Raw genomic sequence first — 17,874 nt, forward strand, 5'->3', positions numbered from 1 at the left:
TGAGTTTATACGGCCATAGTTGGTGTTCGGCACTCACGAGAAGCTACCTACATCAATCTCATGGGATAACGCAGCATATTTTTAAGGATTAATTTCGTAACTGGTGAATTCGAGGAGGAATGGTCCGATAAAAAAAGCGTATATTTCATTTGCAAAGCGGGGATGAGTAATTGACCATTTAATTGGGTTAACAGAGTGTAATTTTACCTTGATCATTCAGACTTGCCTAACTCCGGTGGCAGAATGGTCGGACTCATTCCTATCCTATGTAGGTTTTAGTGAATTCTCGGAATTCCTGGAGGTACGTTTAAACATTTTCGATGGGACAATGATTTTACTAATTCTTGCTCGTGGGAATTTTAGAATTGTAAAAATTCTTTTTTGTTTTTGTTTTTAAAGTTTGCATTCTTTTTAAGTCGTGTTTTTTGTTATATTTAAATGAAAAAAACTAATCTAATAATTTACTGATAATTTTAAAACCACAATAGATAATTTAAGTACAAAAATTTGCTTTTTTTACACAGAAGGCTCTGGAGAAAATTATTTTCTCAGAGCCTATGTCATCTTGGGGATTCTGTATGATGGGTCATTTTAATGAAAGAAAAGAGAGGAAGTTCTGGAAAAGAAAAGGCATGATGGGTAGGTAGGAATCTAGGGATCAGTATGTCCAGGAGTAACTGACGTATTAATCTATTCCTCCCGCTGCGTCGCAAGGCTATGGATCCAGTTGGAGAGGTCAAAGGGTTTTCTCCAAGCCAGCCTCTCCCGATCTGCAGGAATATCCTAAACACAACTCACCCGATTAACCCAGGTACTCCTGCTAAATCACCAAAAGTAGAGAACTACTTGTTATATCATAAATGGTTCCCGGGGCGACGGTACCCAAGAACGCCTCCCAAATTGAATGCCGAATAACGAATATTTCTAATTTCTTGGCCTCCATTTATTTCTAGTGAAACGTTTTCAAACTAAAGTCAACCATTTAATTATTTTTTAAATGCACATAGATAAAAAGTGGTTGATTCAATGGATGTTTTAAATTACAATAGATCGAAATGAATTAGTAACTATTAAATCTAAATACTTATTAAATTTAACTAATTAACTCTTAGTACCTATTAAATCCAAATCTAAAAAAAATTATCGCGTTTTTTTTTCAATTAACGGATTTTAAGACAAACAAAAACAAACCGATCAGCTTTGTTAACGACATATATTTCATATTGACAAAAATTTCCGTTACTTAATTAAATGTGCATATATAATATGTATTTCTTATAAATATCAACTATTACAAAATAACTATAATATTACTCACCCTACCTGAAGATGCTCTCATTTTTGCAAATTGCGTATATCATCTTGACATTAATTTGTGAATTTAACAGAAGCAGAACGCATTGATAATCCGCGTACTTCTCAGATTAATCGTTTTACAATAATATTTTTTATTTACAAACTAAGTTACTGCCTTGGGAAATCGAGTTTATGCCACCTTGTTCATAAGGTTAATGTTTAGCCCAATATTATTTAAAGAATCTGGAAAGTTTTGTTTGAAGAATTTTATTCACGTGTAAGTTTGGTACTTCATTTTTATTAATTTGCTATTTAAAACTCTTCAAAACAAAATGAAATTTCTATTTAATAAATGCCCAGGACATACAAAAAAAATCACATTTTTCCACATCGTTCGAAGTTTGCCAAAGGTAAATATTTTCATCAAATTTTGATTTTAAAATAACCCAAAAATTAATGTATTCAAAAACCATATGTATTATAAGGTGACCGGATAAATCATCAAAATGATAATTCATCACATCTTTAAAAAGTTATATAAAGTCATGGAAAGTGATGAAACAAAAACTTTATTAACTGGGTTAAGAAGGTTAGGTTAGGTCAAAAAAAAATTTTTTTTCATCGTTTTTAATGACTTCATATCACTTTTTAAAAGTAGTAGAATAGTCACTGTGTTGAGTTAGCATGGAACCGTATTATAATACCCCCTGTTCAAACCCCTACATAAATTGACGTAATTAGGTAATAGTTCGTTGAGTCGACAAAATCAAGCCTTTTTCCTGTGAAAATCTATTTGAACGTCAAAAACACATTAGTTAGATATAATCAGGGCCGGCACTATGAGGGCGCAATTGGAGCAGTCCGCTTCGTGCGCCGAATTGCCAAGGCGCCAAGGCGCTGATAATAACTAACAGCTAATAATCCTAACACATTGCCCTTGAGATTACACGAAAACGGCGCTTCGAAAAAATACAAATCATAGAATATTATTGATTAAAGTTATCACCTACCTAGGAATCTACTGGTTTTTCCAAGTGGCGCCAAATTTTTTCTCACCCGGCGCCGTTTGACCGGCCCTGGGTATATATAATAAATACGTAAACGCACTCACTAAAAAAACTTAAGAATTCTTTTCCATTTATGAAGCTCTAACATTCCAAGTTTTACTTTGTAAAAAGGACGATTTCCAGCCACTATTGTTACTTTAATATTTATGTGGTGTGTTGACATTGAAATATTAACTCGGTTTGTATAATAAATAAACTCATAGATTTCTTTTCGTTGTACTGTTAAAGTACCCATTAATGAAACCGACAAAAAATTTAAAACCCTTATTTAACCCATATTTTACGTGATATGATGAACATTAATTTGTGTCGTTTTTTTGTGGGTATTTTAACAAGTCAAAGCTGTTTGAAATCATATTCGTTTTACGCGCAATATATTGGTAAACAAATCACGGGACTGTAAACTTATTGTTTCTTTATTTTAATTTTGGCTACTTTTCAGTTGATATTTCCACCACTTTTTTTAGAATAGCTCCACAGAGGGGGCACTGAGGAAACTAATTTTCTTCAGGGCCTGTAGGTTGTGTAGAAGACTTTTTAAGGAAAGAAAGAAAAGGAAGTTCTTGGAAGGAAAATGTATGAGGGGTAGGCAGGAATCTAGGTCAGTGTGTCAGTGGACATACGAGACTATCCCTCCCGGTCGAGAGTCCTGTTGGAGAGGTTAAAATGTCTCCCTCAACCAGCCTTTCCAGATCCGGCCGAACGCGTACTAGGTGAGCAGCCACATCATGAAACCGGGCACCCCTGCTAAGTCACCAAACGTTGTGAAGCTCTTGGAGTGACCTATGGCATAGGTGTTGGTTCTCGGAGCGGCTTACCCGTACCCACCCACTATTTTAATAAGGTTTATTTTTTACTCTTTCAATTATGTGTGCTTCTTTTATGGAAGCACTACGTACTTATCAACAAACAGTTTTCTATTTTCGGAAGTAGGAAATTTTAAAAAATCCTTAAAGGAATGGCTGAGCAGCTTTTTTAAAGCACAACATAAATTTAGATTTGAAGTGAAAATACTTGACCAAACTAAATAAGGTGTAGGTAAGTTTTTAGATTTCACGGTCAAAAGCATTTTTGTTATTTGTTTTTGGGGTGTTATGCCGTGTTGCGCTAACTCCTTCTTTAGCCGACGTTTCGGACAGCGTTGCAGTGTCCATCATCAGGGCAGATCCGGTAGATCCGAAGATGTGACATGTCATGTCAGATGTCACATCTTCGGATCTACCGGATCTGCCCTGATGATGGACACTGCAACGCTGTCCGAAACGTCGGCTAAAGAAGGAGTTAGCGCAACACGGCATAACACCCCAAAAACAAACAACATAAATAAGGTGTACTTCATACTAATATTTGTTATGGATATGTGCTCCTTTATTTATTTGAATGTCAGTTTATAAAATATAGTCCAATAAAATAATGATTTTCACAATTTTAGAGGCAATTTATAAAAATAATGTTGCCCTTCTACTATGTAAATATAATCAAGTATCAAATTAAAATACATGAAATGTTAAAAAAAAGTTTAATTTTGATGGTCTTAAATTTTAATTACGACAACTAATTTTCGTGGGAACATAAATTTGTCGTAGATAAATTTAATAATTTGACCCAAAAAATTATTTCTCTACAAGGTTTATTTTTTTAAATTTAATTTCATTTACATAGTTAAATAAAATAAATTCAGAACTACCTAATAACATGTATCATAAAAAACATTTACTCAAGTGATTGATGTCAGCGAATTTGCAATCTTTTTAACGATGACTTCCAATATTTATTTTTATCCATAATAAAACTAAATAAATAATGTCGACAAAAGTAATGATGATAACTAAACTTGAAATTATGAATTGATTGGTAACTTGAATATTAGTAATTCTCAATTCATAAATTAGTAACTTGAATTATGAGTTGATCAGTAACTGTTACTTGAAATCATATAAAACACTAAATGGGGTATTTTCAAAAAATACGACTATAATTAGAAATGTGTGGAAGATTTAAATTTTAATTTTTTGTGTTTATGACTATCGTACTTATATGTAATTTTAATATTTTCATTCATAATTATCGATTTTAAAAACCAAATATCGCATATTTTGAAACCGTTCCAGTTGGTTACAACGTCAGTATGACATAGAAACTGCCAATTTCTGGTAAGACGGCTGTCACCAACATCGCCCGGTGTGACGTCAACGCCGCCGAATTCACTAAGAAAAACGAACATGTCGTTTTAACGACAAATCGAAAATGGCACACTTTATGGCGTTATAGAAAATACATTCGTCAACATAAAAGTACATATAAATACGATAATTATCGCTTTTTTGAAGTGAAACTTCTTTAGGCGCGTAATGAATTTTCGGGGACGGAGTAAAACCGAGTCAGGATCGACACGAAAATGCGGGTACCCCCACCACCGCTCACCGTTCACTGTCCCTCTCTCACCATATGCGCTTGTTGAGGTGGGGGAGCCGCTCACGAACGTTCTCTCCCGACACGGGACAACAATCGATGCAGTTTTTGCACGATTCATTAAGGATTTAAGTGCTCATGTATATATCTCGCACTTTAGTTACCATAACCCAATTATCACGACATTAGGAAATGATATTCATGAAATTGACAATGAAAATGGCACATGATTGGTAAATTGTCATTGTAATTTCTTTGTAATTTTTAATTGTAATATTGTTATTTATGTAATATTGTATACTTGTGAATAAATTGAAAATTTTTGGAACTATACATTAATCGAACGTCATTCATCTATAAGAAAATATTAGAAAAAGCAAATCCATGCTTCGTCGTTGAATTATTTAACCTCTAATTTTCAAACTAACCTAAGAGAGAAAATAGAGATGATGAAATGAAAATAGAGAGAGAGGAATACTAGAAGTTTCACTTCTGTCTTGCGTAGGCTTGACACACCCACTTTTTTTTCTCTTTTCTTTAGAATATATAATAACAGTGAAATACCCTATACTTAAAATACTTTTACTTTGTGAAAATCAGTATCCATAGTATATTTTATTGTTTAGAATAGTATAATCATGCGAAAACTGAATTCCTAAACTTGTTTATAATATTGCGTTCTTCTTTAAAATGTTTATTGTGTATTATGTGCACAAACACTAAATCAACATTTAATTTAATGGAAAGTTATTGGTCTAAAACATATAAATGTTTGTTGTTTATGATGGCTTAAGCACCGAACACGTCAAAAATGCAGGGGTAGCGATTTTGAAACTAATGGCAATACTGTTCACCGACATCATAAAGAGTGGTTATCTACCCAAAGATAGGACAAAGACAATTATAATACGGAAAATAAATTGTAAACTGTCAGACATAACTTTACAGGAAAACTACAGACCAATATCCGTCGCCACCACCATCGCTAGAATATTTGAACGGGTTCTCTTAGACCAAGTCGGACCCCAACTGAAAACAAAATACAATCAGATGGGTTTTAAAAGAGAGTGCTTCATGGAGTCACACATGGACATATTCTGCGTAAAACGGACTCTAGAATAATCTACCACCCAATATTATGGACTAAACTTAACGAAAGAGGTCTACCATGGAAAATACTTCGAATTCTCGACACATGGCACCGTCAACAGGAAAACCTCGTGAAATGGAAAGATGGTTTTTCAGATCCCTTTTGTGGGGTCCCTTCACGTTGGGTCAGACAAGGAGATGTTTGTCCCCAGTATCGTTTAACATGTACATGGATGAACTAACTTATAGGTTAAACAATGCTGGGGTAAGCTGCCATATCGGAGGACAATGCATCAACAACTTGAGTTATGCAGACGATATAGTGTTGGTGGCACCGTCAATAAGGGGACTACGAATTCTCCTTAAGATTTGCACTTGAAACAAATATGAAATAGAGAACCATGGAAAGTCTTCGGGTGCAATACAACAATGCATACCGTATGATGTTCGGACTTCCCAGGCACTGCAGTGGCAATTCAATGATCACGGAAGGGCGAGTTCCCGGATTTGCAGCTCTAATAAGAAACAGGGTGGGAGGACTGAGGGGAAGGATCAGCAACTCCAGAAATTTCTTTATCATTGAATCCCGTATGTCTTCAGGGTCGAGCATCGAAGAGCGCTGTAGAAAGATATTGGCCCCCATAATTGAAACCCCCTCGAACCACTCTAATAAAAACCAAGGTTCAAGGCAGAAGACAAACAACCCCTTATCATGGAATTTTGACAGAGTCCAGACTCGAGCATCGCAGCGCACTGGAGAATGTTTTTCTCCCCGTCAATCTAATGCTTAACGTCTTTTTTTGATGTCGTTCTTATTATTGTATAATAATGTAGTATTGTTGTTTATATTTTATGGGATGTGTGGATTGCACAAACCTCCACACATTCCGGAATAAACTTGTTATTATTATTATTATTATCCTTAAGTGTATGACTGTTTGTTTCCTAAATAAATAAAAATGATAATTTTGGGCAAAGATTTTTTTTTATAATTACCATTAACTCACAAAAAGTTGTCAACGTATCTTGAAAATGATAAAAAAAAAATATGTAATGACGTATATTTAATAATTTTGAATACGAATAAATAAACATTTACCAAAACTTTTGATATAAACAATAATTATTAAGATTGGAAAAAAATTTAGGCCTCCAATTCAATCTTAAGTTTTATGTGAAAAGGACCTTGCTGCCCTTCTACTTAACATTTTCAAGAACAAATAAATATATTAGACATCAGTTTTTTTCGTAATATCGAAAACAATCTTTATAAATGTACTTCATTAACACTATAATTATTATATTCTCGCTTATTTTTTTCTTGAAACCACAAACACGAAGAAAACTTACTGATAATTTATAAAATATCTGGTCAAATTATTCGTTTTTCTGTTAAAAACGGGACTGCAGGCCTTTAACCAAAGAGACTATGGCACCCCATATGAGTGTTGTGAGACTGAAGGTAGTAGGGGGGGGATGACTGTAGGGAAATACCTGGTTATTCAGGTCTTTCTATTCAGTTAAATGCGAATGTTTTATGAGGACGGCGGAACACGTGCTCATACAAATATTGATATTGACGTACTGATATTATTGGGAAAAAAACACGTGTTCTCGATATATTCTGAATGACTAATATTTTATGGGGAATTGTAAAAAAACTATTTTTCGATAACTTTTTGCTTACTTGTTTTGTAGATAAATATTTTTTTTCCATGACTGTGAATCATTTTTACGAATCGCTTGTTTGTAATAACTATTATAATTAATAAAAGTTAATTAAACAAATTCCTCTCTAAACACGATTTCGTTGAAGTGGAAACCGAAGTTTAATGTTTTAAGACGACAATGTTAAAAATTCACGTCACGAAGTTAATTAAATTTTAATTTTACGAAATATTTAAACTTTGACTTACTTTCAAATTTACTACGAAAGTCAATGATTAATAACACCCAGGTCTTCATTTTATTTTTCTAGCCATTATAAAATCACTGACCTAAATAAATTTTATTTAATTTGATTAAACTTACATAATTTACATTAAGTTCCAACAAGTTTACTCCACTTTCAAAATCTGGTAAAATACGTACAAATGCATGTTTTGTACGTATTTTAAGCAATATCGTCTAATATCTGGATAATCCTGGTAGATTATATCGAACGTAAACAAGGAATACATGGGTACATCGTAATCCTTGAAAAATTGTTTTCCACTTAGCTGTGTATTGATCGTGTTTTATCAAAACCTCATAGATCCCAAGGCCGGGGCAATCATTCAAAGCAGCCTCCTAACTTATAAGTAATTTTTAGAAAAAAAAATTTTTTTTTCACTTTATTCTTATTTATTTAAAAAAATCTTAAAATGTTTTAGTTAATTTAAAACAAAAAAAAAATTTGGAGGTTCTCATAAAAGTTAGGAGGCTGATTTGATTCAGTGTCCTAGCCTTGTGATATAGGAGGTTTTGGTTTTATCCCCTGTTTGGGATGCAACAAACAAGTTCATTTTATACGACGCGATAGTGAATGGCAGAAGTTGGGGACACAAGAGAAAGACATAACAAGTCAATTATTACTTGTGTCGGGTAGCATCAGAATAACATAAGAGTATTTATGAAACAATTCATGAATGTGAATAAACCAAGGAGCATGTTTCGTGGTAGAGTTGTATATCCTCTCTGCCTAGCCTTCAGGAATAATGTGTAATGAATATTTGCTGTCATTTGAATATTTGAGTTTACATCGTAGGTCGTTTTATTAACCAGTGAAGATTCCGAAAGAGTCGTTTTATTAAACTGAAGGTTGCTCTTTTATATTCCGAAAATACATGATACGAGTATGATGGAAAATTTTATATTCCGACAGTACATGATACGAGTATGATGGAAAATTTTATATTTATTTATTTCACGCCTATTAAGGCTTTTACATACATATATATAAAAATATTTACGAAATTGTATATGAAAATAGTGCATGAAACGACTATTTAAAACAATTGCAGAAAAATAAATATAAAGTCAAAATATCACTGAACTTGATCTACACAGCATGCAGGCACAAAACATAAAAAATCCAAAATATTTTTTTCTGTTTCAGTTGACAAAATTATTATATGTTAGTCAAATCAATATAAATACCTTTATTAAAATATTCCACTACTTGATGAAAAAAACTTCAAAAGGGTATGCTTATATATTGAAATTGATGTACTAAATATATCAACAACATCGTAGTATTTGTTTCCTAGATGTAAATAATAAATAATAAATAATCTCCGACAGTACATGATACGAGTATGATGAAAAAATTTTATAAACCGTTGGTGTTGTGAATAAACTCACCGCCCTTAAAAAACTCCTCCGTAGATTTTATTCCACATTTCCTTGTAGGTAAAAATAGATTTACCTTTACATCAGTAGCGTGAACCCATAAAATAATGTTTCTCGGTAACTAACTGATAAAACTGTACTTTTTTATATATTTTGAGACGTATATTTCAGGTATTATCACATATATATATCACGTATTTTCACATATATATATATCAGGTATTATCACGTATATGTCATGTATATCACGTATATATCATGTATATATCACGTATTACCATTTATATATCACGGATTATCACGTATATATCACGGGTCGTCCCGGATAGATCACATATGTATAATATATATCACGGATATATCACGTATATATCACGTACATTCCTTATTTTTAAAATTGTGAATACTGCACGTGTGTTTCAACTTCTTGAAACCATTGGAACTATGATATTCCAAAGTGAGATATGTTATAATGCTGTAAGAAATGAGGAGGTATAGCAGATAGGAAAAGTTAACAAGTTTCTACTTATCTGGCTATTCAGTTCTGGTCACTAAACAACCGCTAAATCTATTTCAAGTGCAATTTTAATTGGTGGCATTTAACCGGGCTCTCAGGGGCTAAGCTAATTTAGTATTTCAGGGCCGTTACTCGTAGTCACAATAAACCAAACCTACTGCGGTAAAAGTATGGTAATTAATAGTATATGTCTAGTTACTTTTGCTTCTAAAATCGCCTTTTCATTACTATTATTTTATGAGCAAGTGAAATGAGTGGTTGGATTGTTGAAAAAGCATTAAAAAATCACTGACCACTCTTGAGACAATGCGTTCTCCTGGTTCAATGTAATTATTTTAATTTCTGTGCACACCACTGCAACCCGTAACTAGCCATATTTATAAATTATTATAAGCAACAATTAGTCGCCTGTAATATCAATACAAATTGAAAATATCTCCCGAGTCAAAATAAATGCCGCCGACGGGAATTGAACCCGCGCCTTCTGATGTCCGGCATACGCTCTGAACCACTAAGCCTCGTCGGCTTATTTCCAACCCGCTAAAGAATTCAATATGTACTAGTACTTCAATCAACAATTACCGCTTATTATTTTTTTTTCACCTGTAAACAACCAACTTTATTTTTTTATGAAAGGCTTTGTTAGTGCTAAATTTCCCACTAGGCTTTAGAGGCGACTAATTATTGCTTATAATAATTTATTATCCTTTGTGTTATGTATAAAAATCTTGTCTTATAAACATTAGTTTATCATTAAAAAATAGCCATATTTATAGCCAAAAGGTAGACATTTTTCAGATATTATATTTTTATGTTAAGAATGTTGTTTTAAGACAAAGTTCTATATTAATGCTTGTTCAGTTAAATTATCATACTGCTTTCATTTCGATTTTCTCCAATGACCGTCGCGCCAAAACATTTATTTTTATTTTTTGTTAATTGGACCATGACTTCTGTCATGGGTCATCAATCGAATTCCTAAACAAAATTTTGCTTTACCAGCAAAATCATTCGTGCGTTCAGAGAACTCATCAATCAATGCTTTTGATTTTATGTGTTTACGTAGGTATTGCCAATCTAAGTTTCAGGAATGTTGAACGAATTTCACGAACACTTTTCCGAGTATTTCTGCTAAAACGTTTGATGTAATGATTATAATCAATATCGTATATTATACGAATGAATTCAACATATAAAGTAAGCGTAAGTAGTGTAACTTTGCAACCCGATTCGCGGAATAGTGAAAATTAGCCTAATTTAATGAAAAATCGATCAATTTAAATCGAACATTAAAAATAATATATAGTATATTTGTGGCAAGTGCCAGAGTAGAAGAAACTTTCAGTATAGCCCTGGTGTAAGACTAACATTCAGACTTGAAACGTTGCTTGAAATGGCTTTGGCTGTGTTTGGTGACCACGTATGAATAGCCAGGTACTTACTCTCCTTCCCTTCCCACTACCTTCAGCCTCATAACATACCCCCAATTGGGAATGCCATAGTATCACTGGCTCGACACTAGTGGGAGCAGTTGGGATTCTTGTACGGATTCACATTAAAAAAAAAAAACACACACAATTTCGCAGAAAAAATATTACGCGATATTTTGTGAATTCAGGGAGCATGTAACACATACGAATTCGTCGAGTGGTCATTGGAGCATGGAGAATGGAGATCCAAATTGTGAAAATTCCTATTTTCACGCACCACTCGAGTTTCAGAATTCTCTACAAAACTATTGACTTTGGCTACGCGTGTTTTAGGGTCTGAACTTTATTTCCCATCGCTGTTCAAAAAAACATTTTTACTCTCTATTTGATGATATTGACAAGACAATTTCTACCAATCTTTCCTCGATACCCAAAATGATAGTTAATACATTAATAGTATTGGAGAGAAAAAAATCCTTGAACGGGAATTGAATCTCAGAACCTTTGCCAGACCATCAAGCTACCGGAAAATCTTTGAACCCACCGTGGAGAGCCTGTAAATATATTGCCTGTAATATTGTTGAAAATGGTTTAGATTAACTGTCCTCTTAAAAATAGCGCTTTCATTTTACTTAGATTACTTGCTGTACCTCGTCACGCGTTGCTGTGGCTCATTTTTTATGTGTAAATAGAGAAACAATAGCGCATGTTATTTCTACGTCCTACAGATGGCGCTTTTTTAAATAAAACATGTTTGTCCAACAGATGGCGCTGTTCAAAAAAGCATAGGTAATATCTATATAGTCTGGGTTTATAAAAACACACGCGTATGCGAATGCAACGTTGCGGTGTCAAAATTTCAAAGCAATTACTGGAGAACTTTCGGAGATTTAAGACTTTGAACAAACTAACATTTGCATATTTTTATTTATATAGATATATAGATAGCGAAGAGAAAAAAATAAATTATTATTGAAATCTAACATTTTGAAAACTTAAATATCAAATGATTTATTCGTAATGTGCCTTTTTCCCGAATCTAGACGACCGTTATTAAATTTGTCATTGTTCTGACAATTGGAGATTAATGGGTTCGAACTCTGTGTTGGCAGGATGACAAGCCGTTTCCGCCGGCGCCCGACGTGACGGCCTGGGCGGGCCCCGCCGGGCTGGGCGGGCCGGGTGCAGGGGCAGGGGGGCCGCCCCTCAAGGGGGCCCCGCCCTGGCCGCAGCCCATCAGCCAGAGTTCCAGCGCCACCGGCAGCTCGTCAAGTAAGTCTTTTAATTTTTTTGACTTTCTTGGGTGACACTATTACTATTTGATAATTAAACTTTATCCAACACACTGATGACATCATTAACAAAGCCAATAAAATTCTGGGATTTATAATTCGCATAGCAAAACCCTTCCACAACATAAACACTCTATATTCTCCCTTTACACCTCATATATTCACCCGCACCTGGAACACTGTACACCGATCTGGACTCCTTTATACCAAGCCCATATCGAAAGAATAGAAAGAATTTAAAAAAAAATTTAAAACACATAAATTATAAACTAAACTTACACTTCTCAAATTATACCGAATCCATTAAATTTCAAAATTTGAACTCCCTCCAAACACGACGTCTAATTTTTGATCAAATTTTATTATTTAAAATCCTTAATAATTGTATAGACTCGCCAGAACTTGAAATCTTCATATTCCGTCTAGATCAACCCGACAATCTGATTTATTTTATCTACCCTTGTGTAGAACAAACATTCGAAAAAATTCTACAATTCCTCGTATATATGCACAATATAATACAAAATTTTACAGCATTGACATTTTTGGTAATAACCTAAAGAAATATCGATATAAAGTAATGCGTACGATCGATTATTAATATGAGAGTATGGAATGTATCGGCAGCATCTCCTATCCTCTTCCTATTTTCCTCTTCCTCTCCCCTTCCTTTAACACCAAATTAATTTTAAGATACTAAAACATCATTTCTAATGAACTTCAACATAAGAAACTTCTGTGGCTTGACTTCAGTTAACTTGTATATTTATATCTATCATTGTATATTATTTAAAAGCTGTTTGTTTCTTACAAAATAAATAAATAAAGTAATTCTTTTTGGTCAACTGTACTACGAACTACGTTAGGTAAATAAGTACACAATAATTAATAATGGAAAAGCATTTGAAACCAATATTTATTCACATATGATACTTTTACGGAACCATTACCTAAATGATGTTAGATAATATGGAGTTTCTCTTAAGTTTAATGTCAACTACATAGACTAACTTATTAGACTATTAAGTAAAGGCGAGAAAAACAAGATTAAAAGACGCATTATAGCGAAACACTAGTGATAGTAAAAATATAATTTTTAAATGGAGAGTAAATTAATCAATGTTGTTTATCTATGTATCGTTAAAATAAGCATATTTTTTCTGAAATTACCTTAAGAGTTTCAACTGCTCGGATAAAGTGCATTTCTATATTTTTTATGTAAAACCTCACAAGAGTGTCAACTATCTGAAGCCAGTGAGACTATGGCATCCAAATTGGGGTAAATTGTGGGACTGAAGATAGTGGGGAGCGAAAGGATATGGTGAAGAAGAAGCTGGGGAAGTACCTGGCTATTCAGATCTGGTCATCGACCACGGCCGAAATTCAAGAAATGTTTAAATTCTGAACAGTGGTCTTACACCAGGGTAAAACTGGGAGTATCTTGCACTCTGTAAAGTGCCGAAAATTTACTACATATTATTTTTAATAATTTAAATCGTGAAATAACACAAATAAAACAGTCAAATTGTATTTGTGCACCCCGGGATTTGAACCCGCGACCTACAACTTTCTAGTCAAGTGCCTTTGAACCCATTCCCACGAAGGCCATCAAAAATTGGTGGGAAATGGAAACTGTGCAAACAAAAGTTGGGAGCGAATTTCAAGCACTATTTCAAGTATTCTGAATGGATATTTTAACAATGTCAATATTTAAATCATCTTATGCTCTAAATAGTCTAAACCCAGAGAAAATTAGTATCTTCATTATGAAAATTCAGTAATCAAATGAATCCTTATTTCCTTAAAGCTGTCAAATAATATCCTTTCTAAGAGTTTTACTTTACCTTCGTGATCACTTAGAAAGTTTTATTCGGTTATCAAAACGTTATTTTTCTTAAGGGTTTTTTAATTTGTCTTGAGGGTTGATTAATTTATATTCAATCTTAAACATGGACCAAAGATGTGTCGAAAGTTTTCTTTGCGGAACTTTGACTTCGGCTTTTCGTTTTCAATTTGCCGCAAAACTTTCCATGGCAGATGATATAATATATTATTTTACGAAGAATCATGATGACTGAGACCTCTTGCAGAACAATGCAATTTATTAATGTAACTAACAAACGCTATTCGGTGAATTCGTCTTCTGGCTTCTAAACAAACGCAATTTTAGCATTGCATTACTTCATATTATTTGAGTGATTACTAGAAAGGTGCCGTAACTTTGTTTTTAATATATCCGCAGGGCAATAAATTTAATAAATTAAATTTCTGGAATGCGAGTTTCCGCTAACATATGTTATGTTGTAAAGCTTTCATGAATGTAAAGCTTTCATTACAAAGGAATGCATTATTATATTAAAATTTACGAATTCCTCTTTGATCTCCTGTATTCAAGTAGTAGTACTTACTTATGGGCTTTTGTAATTATTATCCAATCTCGTTGGCCTTATTGAAATAATGCTTCATTTCGAATTTTTTAATTGATAAACTTTTGTGGTTGATAAAATTTGTTATCAAGGAAAGAATGCGGTCGGCTACGAAAACTTTTTAAATTTCCTTTGTCCTGTTGGAAAGTTTGATAGATATTTAGGATTTGTTTTCAAGGAGTTAGACTAAAATATTTGACTAGCTTACTTACTTGCCATCATTATTTCCCGCAGAAGTAGACAGTAAACTTGAATATGGAACACCGCATAACTTCTTCATTTACATTCGTAAATTGTCATTTTATGTTACGATTAATAACTTATTTATTTGATTAACTTAACATTGGCACTTTCCCTGAAACGACTTATTTTTCTACGTTTATTAAATGGTTGACGAAATTCACAAAATTGCTAAAAGGTATTTCGAGTAAAATTTGGGTCAAATCGTGAATTCTTTCATTATTGTGTAAAAATTGCTATTTGGGACAAGGTTCATTGATTTTATCGCGAAGAAACTTGCTACCCATTCAGCGCAATTATTTTTTAAACTAAAAACAAGTTGAATAATTAAAGTAATATTTTAAATTATTAATCTGGGATAAGTTAAGGCAGGGGGGTGTTGGGGGGAGAAAATGCGTAATAGGGCTGGGAATCGGGTGAGCTTAATTCAATCCACCTTCAAACGGTAAATCTTATAATTAAGATAATAAAATATTTCTCACTGCGAAAAATGGGTTTATAAAATTTATGTTTGGATTTTCTCCCGGCGAATTAGTAAAAACATTCTATAAATAATTTTCAATTTGGTAATGAGTAATGAGATTATTGATAATGTTGTGTAGGATATTTCAACAGCGAGTGTATACTTTGGATTAAAGACAATATTATAATGTTAACATTCCATATATTATAGCAACTTATATGCATCCTTGGGATGGGGAGGATGTTCCAAACATTACTTGACCCTCTAAAATTACAAATAGCACTTCTAAGGGTCATTCTTGCCATTCAAGCCTCTCACCAATAATGTTACATTAATTCTAGTCGTTGATTCAATATTTGCACCTATACAATATATTTATAAATGACAAAGAAATACAGGGTTTTCCAATAAGAGGTGTTATTTTGAATAGCCCGCTATTTCGGTAGATGTTACTTTTGAAGCTGTCATTTTTTGACATTTGACAAGTAGAAACTTTTTTTTTTCTTATATTAACTCCACACAGGAGGGCTTGAAGAAAATAAAACTACGCCATTAATAAAAATGGAACGATATACCCTTCAACAACGCATTGAAATGATTAAAATTCACTTGAGTGAATCAAATGCAAATCATCTTGAGTGATGAGGCCCATTTCCACCTCGGTGGCTTCGTCAACAAGCAAAATTGTCGCATCTGGGGCTCGGAAAACCCAAGAGTTATTGTTGAAAAGCCTCTCTAATTTGTAGAGTTAAACAATCAGAAGAATTACCGATCGATTTAAACATCTTTAGATCATCGGCGAATATAAGAAAGTGAATATTATGGAAAATTAGTGAAATGTCATTAATAAATAGTAGGAAAAGAATTGGTCCTAGGTGGGAACCTTGGGGGACCCCACTTAAGGCAAAAAAAGTGTAAGAAGTTGTGGAGGTAATTTTTACAGATAATTTTCTGTATGATAAGTAACTTCTAAGCCATTCGAGAAAGTTGCCGCTTATTCCCAAGTGTTCTAATTTTTCCATTAAAATGCGATGAGAAACAGTATCAAAGGCTTTGCTAAAGTCAGTATAAATTGTATCAACTTGAAGACCCTTGGACAGTGCATTAGAAATAAAATTTTCGTAAAGCAATAAGTTAGATGACGTAGATCTGTCTGGCATAAAACCATGTTGAAATGTTGATATAATTGGTTTAATTTGATGCATGATTTTACTTAATATAATCTTTTCTAAAAGTTTAGGTAGTGATGACATAATACATATGGGTTTATAATTTTCAATTTTACATTTATCTCCTTTTTTAAAAATAGGTGTTATAAAGCTACTTTTCCAAATTTCAGGAAAACAACCTGTAGATAAGGATAAATTGAAAATTATAGTAATAGGAAGAGCTAGAACATGAATACAAATTTTAAGTAATATTGAGGGAATCATATCTGGCCCCGAATTTGACCTGTTATCCAGCTGTTTGATAAAAGTCACAACATCATCTACTACCACATGGATGTTATGCAAGTTGAGTGAGCTTTCGGTAAATTGGGGTTTATCAGATAATATGTTGTCATTGTCTTCAACATATACACTCTTGAAGAAATCTGCAAATAAATTTACAATATCGTTTTTGTCATGACCCACTTTTTTCCCATAAAACATTGTACCGGGAAAGTTAGAGTTATTTTTCCGAAAGGAGTTAGCGTAATTCCAAAATTTATTAATATTTGTTAAAATAGAATTTTCAACATTGTTGGTGTATTTCTTGAAACATACTTTCGATTGCCTAGTACAATCTTTACGCAGAATGGAGAATGCGATATAATTATCTAGCGTTCTATTTATTTTATAACGTTTGTGGGCAATTTTTTTATCATACGTTAGATTAATTAGTTCAGAATCGAACCATTTAGGGAATTTAGAAGTGTAATATTTTTGTAGGGGTACAAATCTATCGATTGCTTGATAAATTACATTGTAAAAGTATTCTAAGGCCTCATTTAAATTTGAGCTTTTACAAGTGAGATCATAAGTCCAATTATAAGTAGATAAAAATTCTATAATCTTTGGGTAATCTGCTTTTTCAAAATTACGCTTGACAATCGTGGGGTCAATTACCTTAACATAAGTATTGAGGTAATTTATTATTAGAGGGGGGTGGTATTTATCGAATGGAAGAATCATTTCATCAGAGGCATACACATTAACATTAGAAGAATTTGTAAAGACAAGATCGAGAAGACGAGAATTGATGTTGTACACATGGTTTTTCTGATGCAGATTTAAAAAGTTCGACATTTCTATAATTTCATGGGAGCCATG

At 33.1% G+C, this 17,874-nt stretch overlaps 1 protein-coding gene across 1 annotated transcript in view; it reads left to right on the plus strand.

Moving 5' to 3' along the window:
* Positions 1-17,874, plus strand: part of LOC149424344 (uncharacterized) — a 205,872-nt gene that overhangs the window by 5,074 nt on the left and 182,924 nt on the right. The window contains exon 4 of the mRNA XM_089631060.1: positions 12,254-12,413. Within this exon, the coding sequence (XP_089487186.1) occupies positions 12,254-12,413 (160 nt within the window). The remainder of the gene's footprint in view (positions 1-12,253; positions 12,414-17,874) is intronic.

Source organism: Hesperophylax consimilis, chromosome 4 (assembly GCF_061612785.1).
Source record: "Hesperophylax consimilis isolate HC1 chromosome 4, BYU_Hcon_1.0, whole genome shotgun sequence".
NCBI lineage: Eukaryota > Metazoa > Arthropoda > Insecta > Trichoptera > Limnephilidae > Hesperophylax > Hesperophylax consimilis.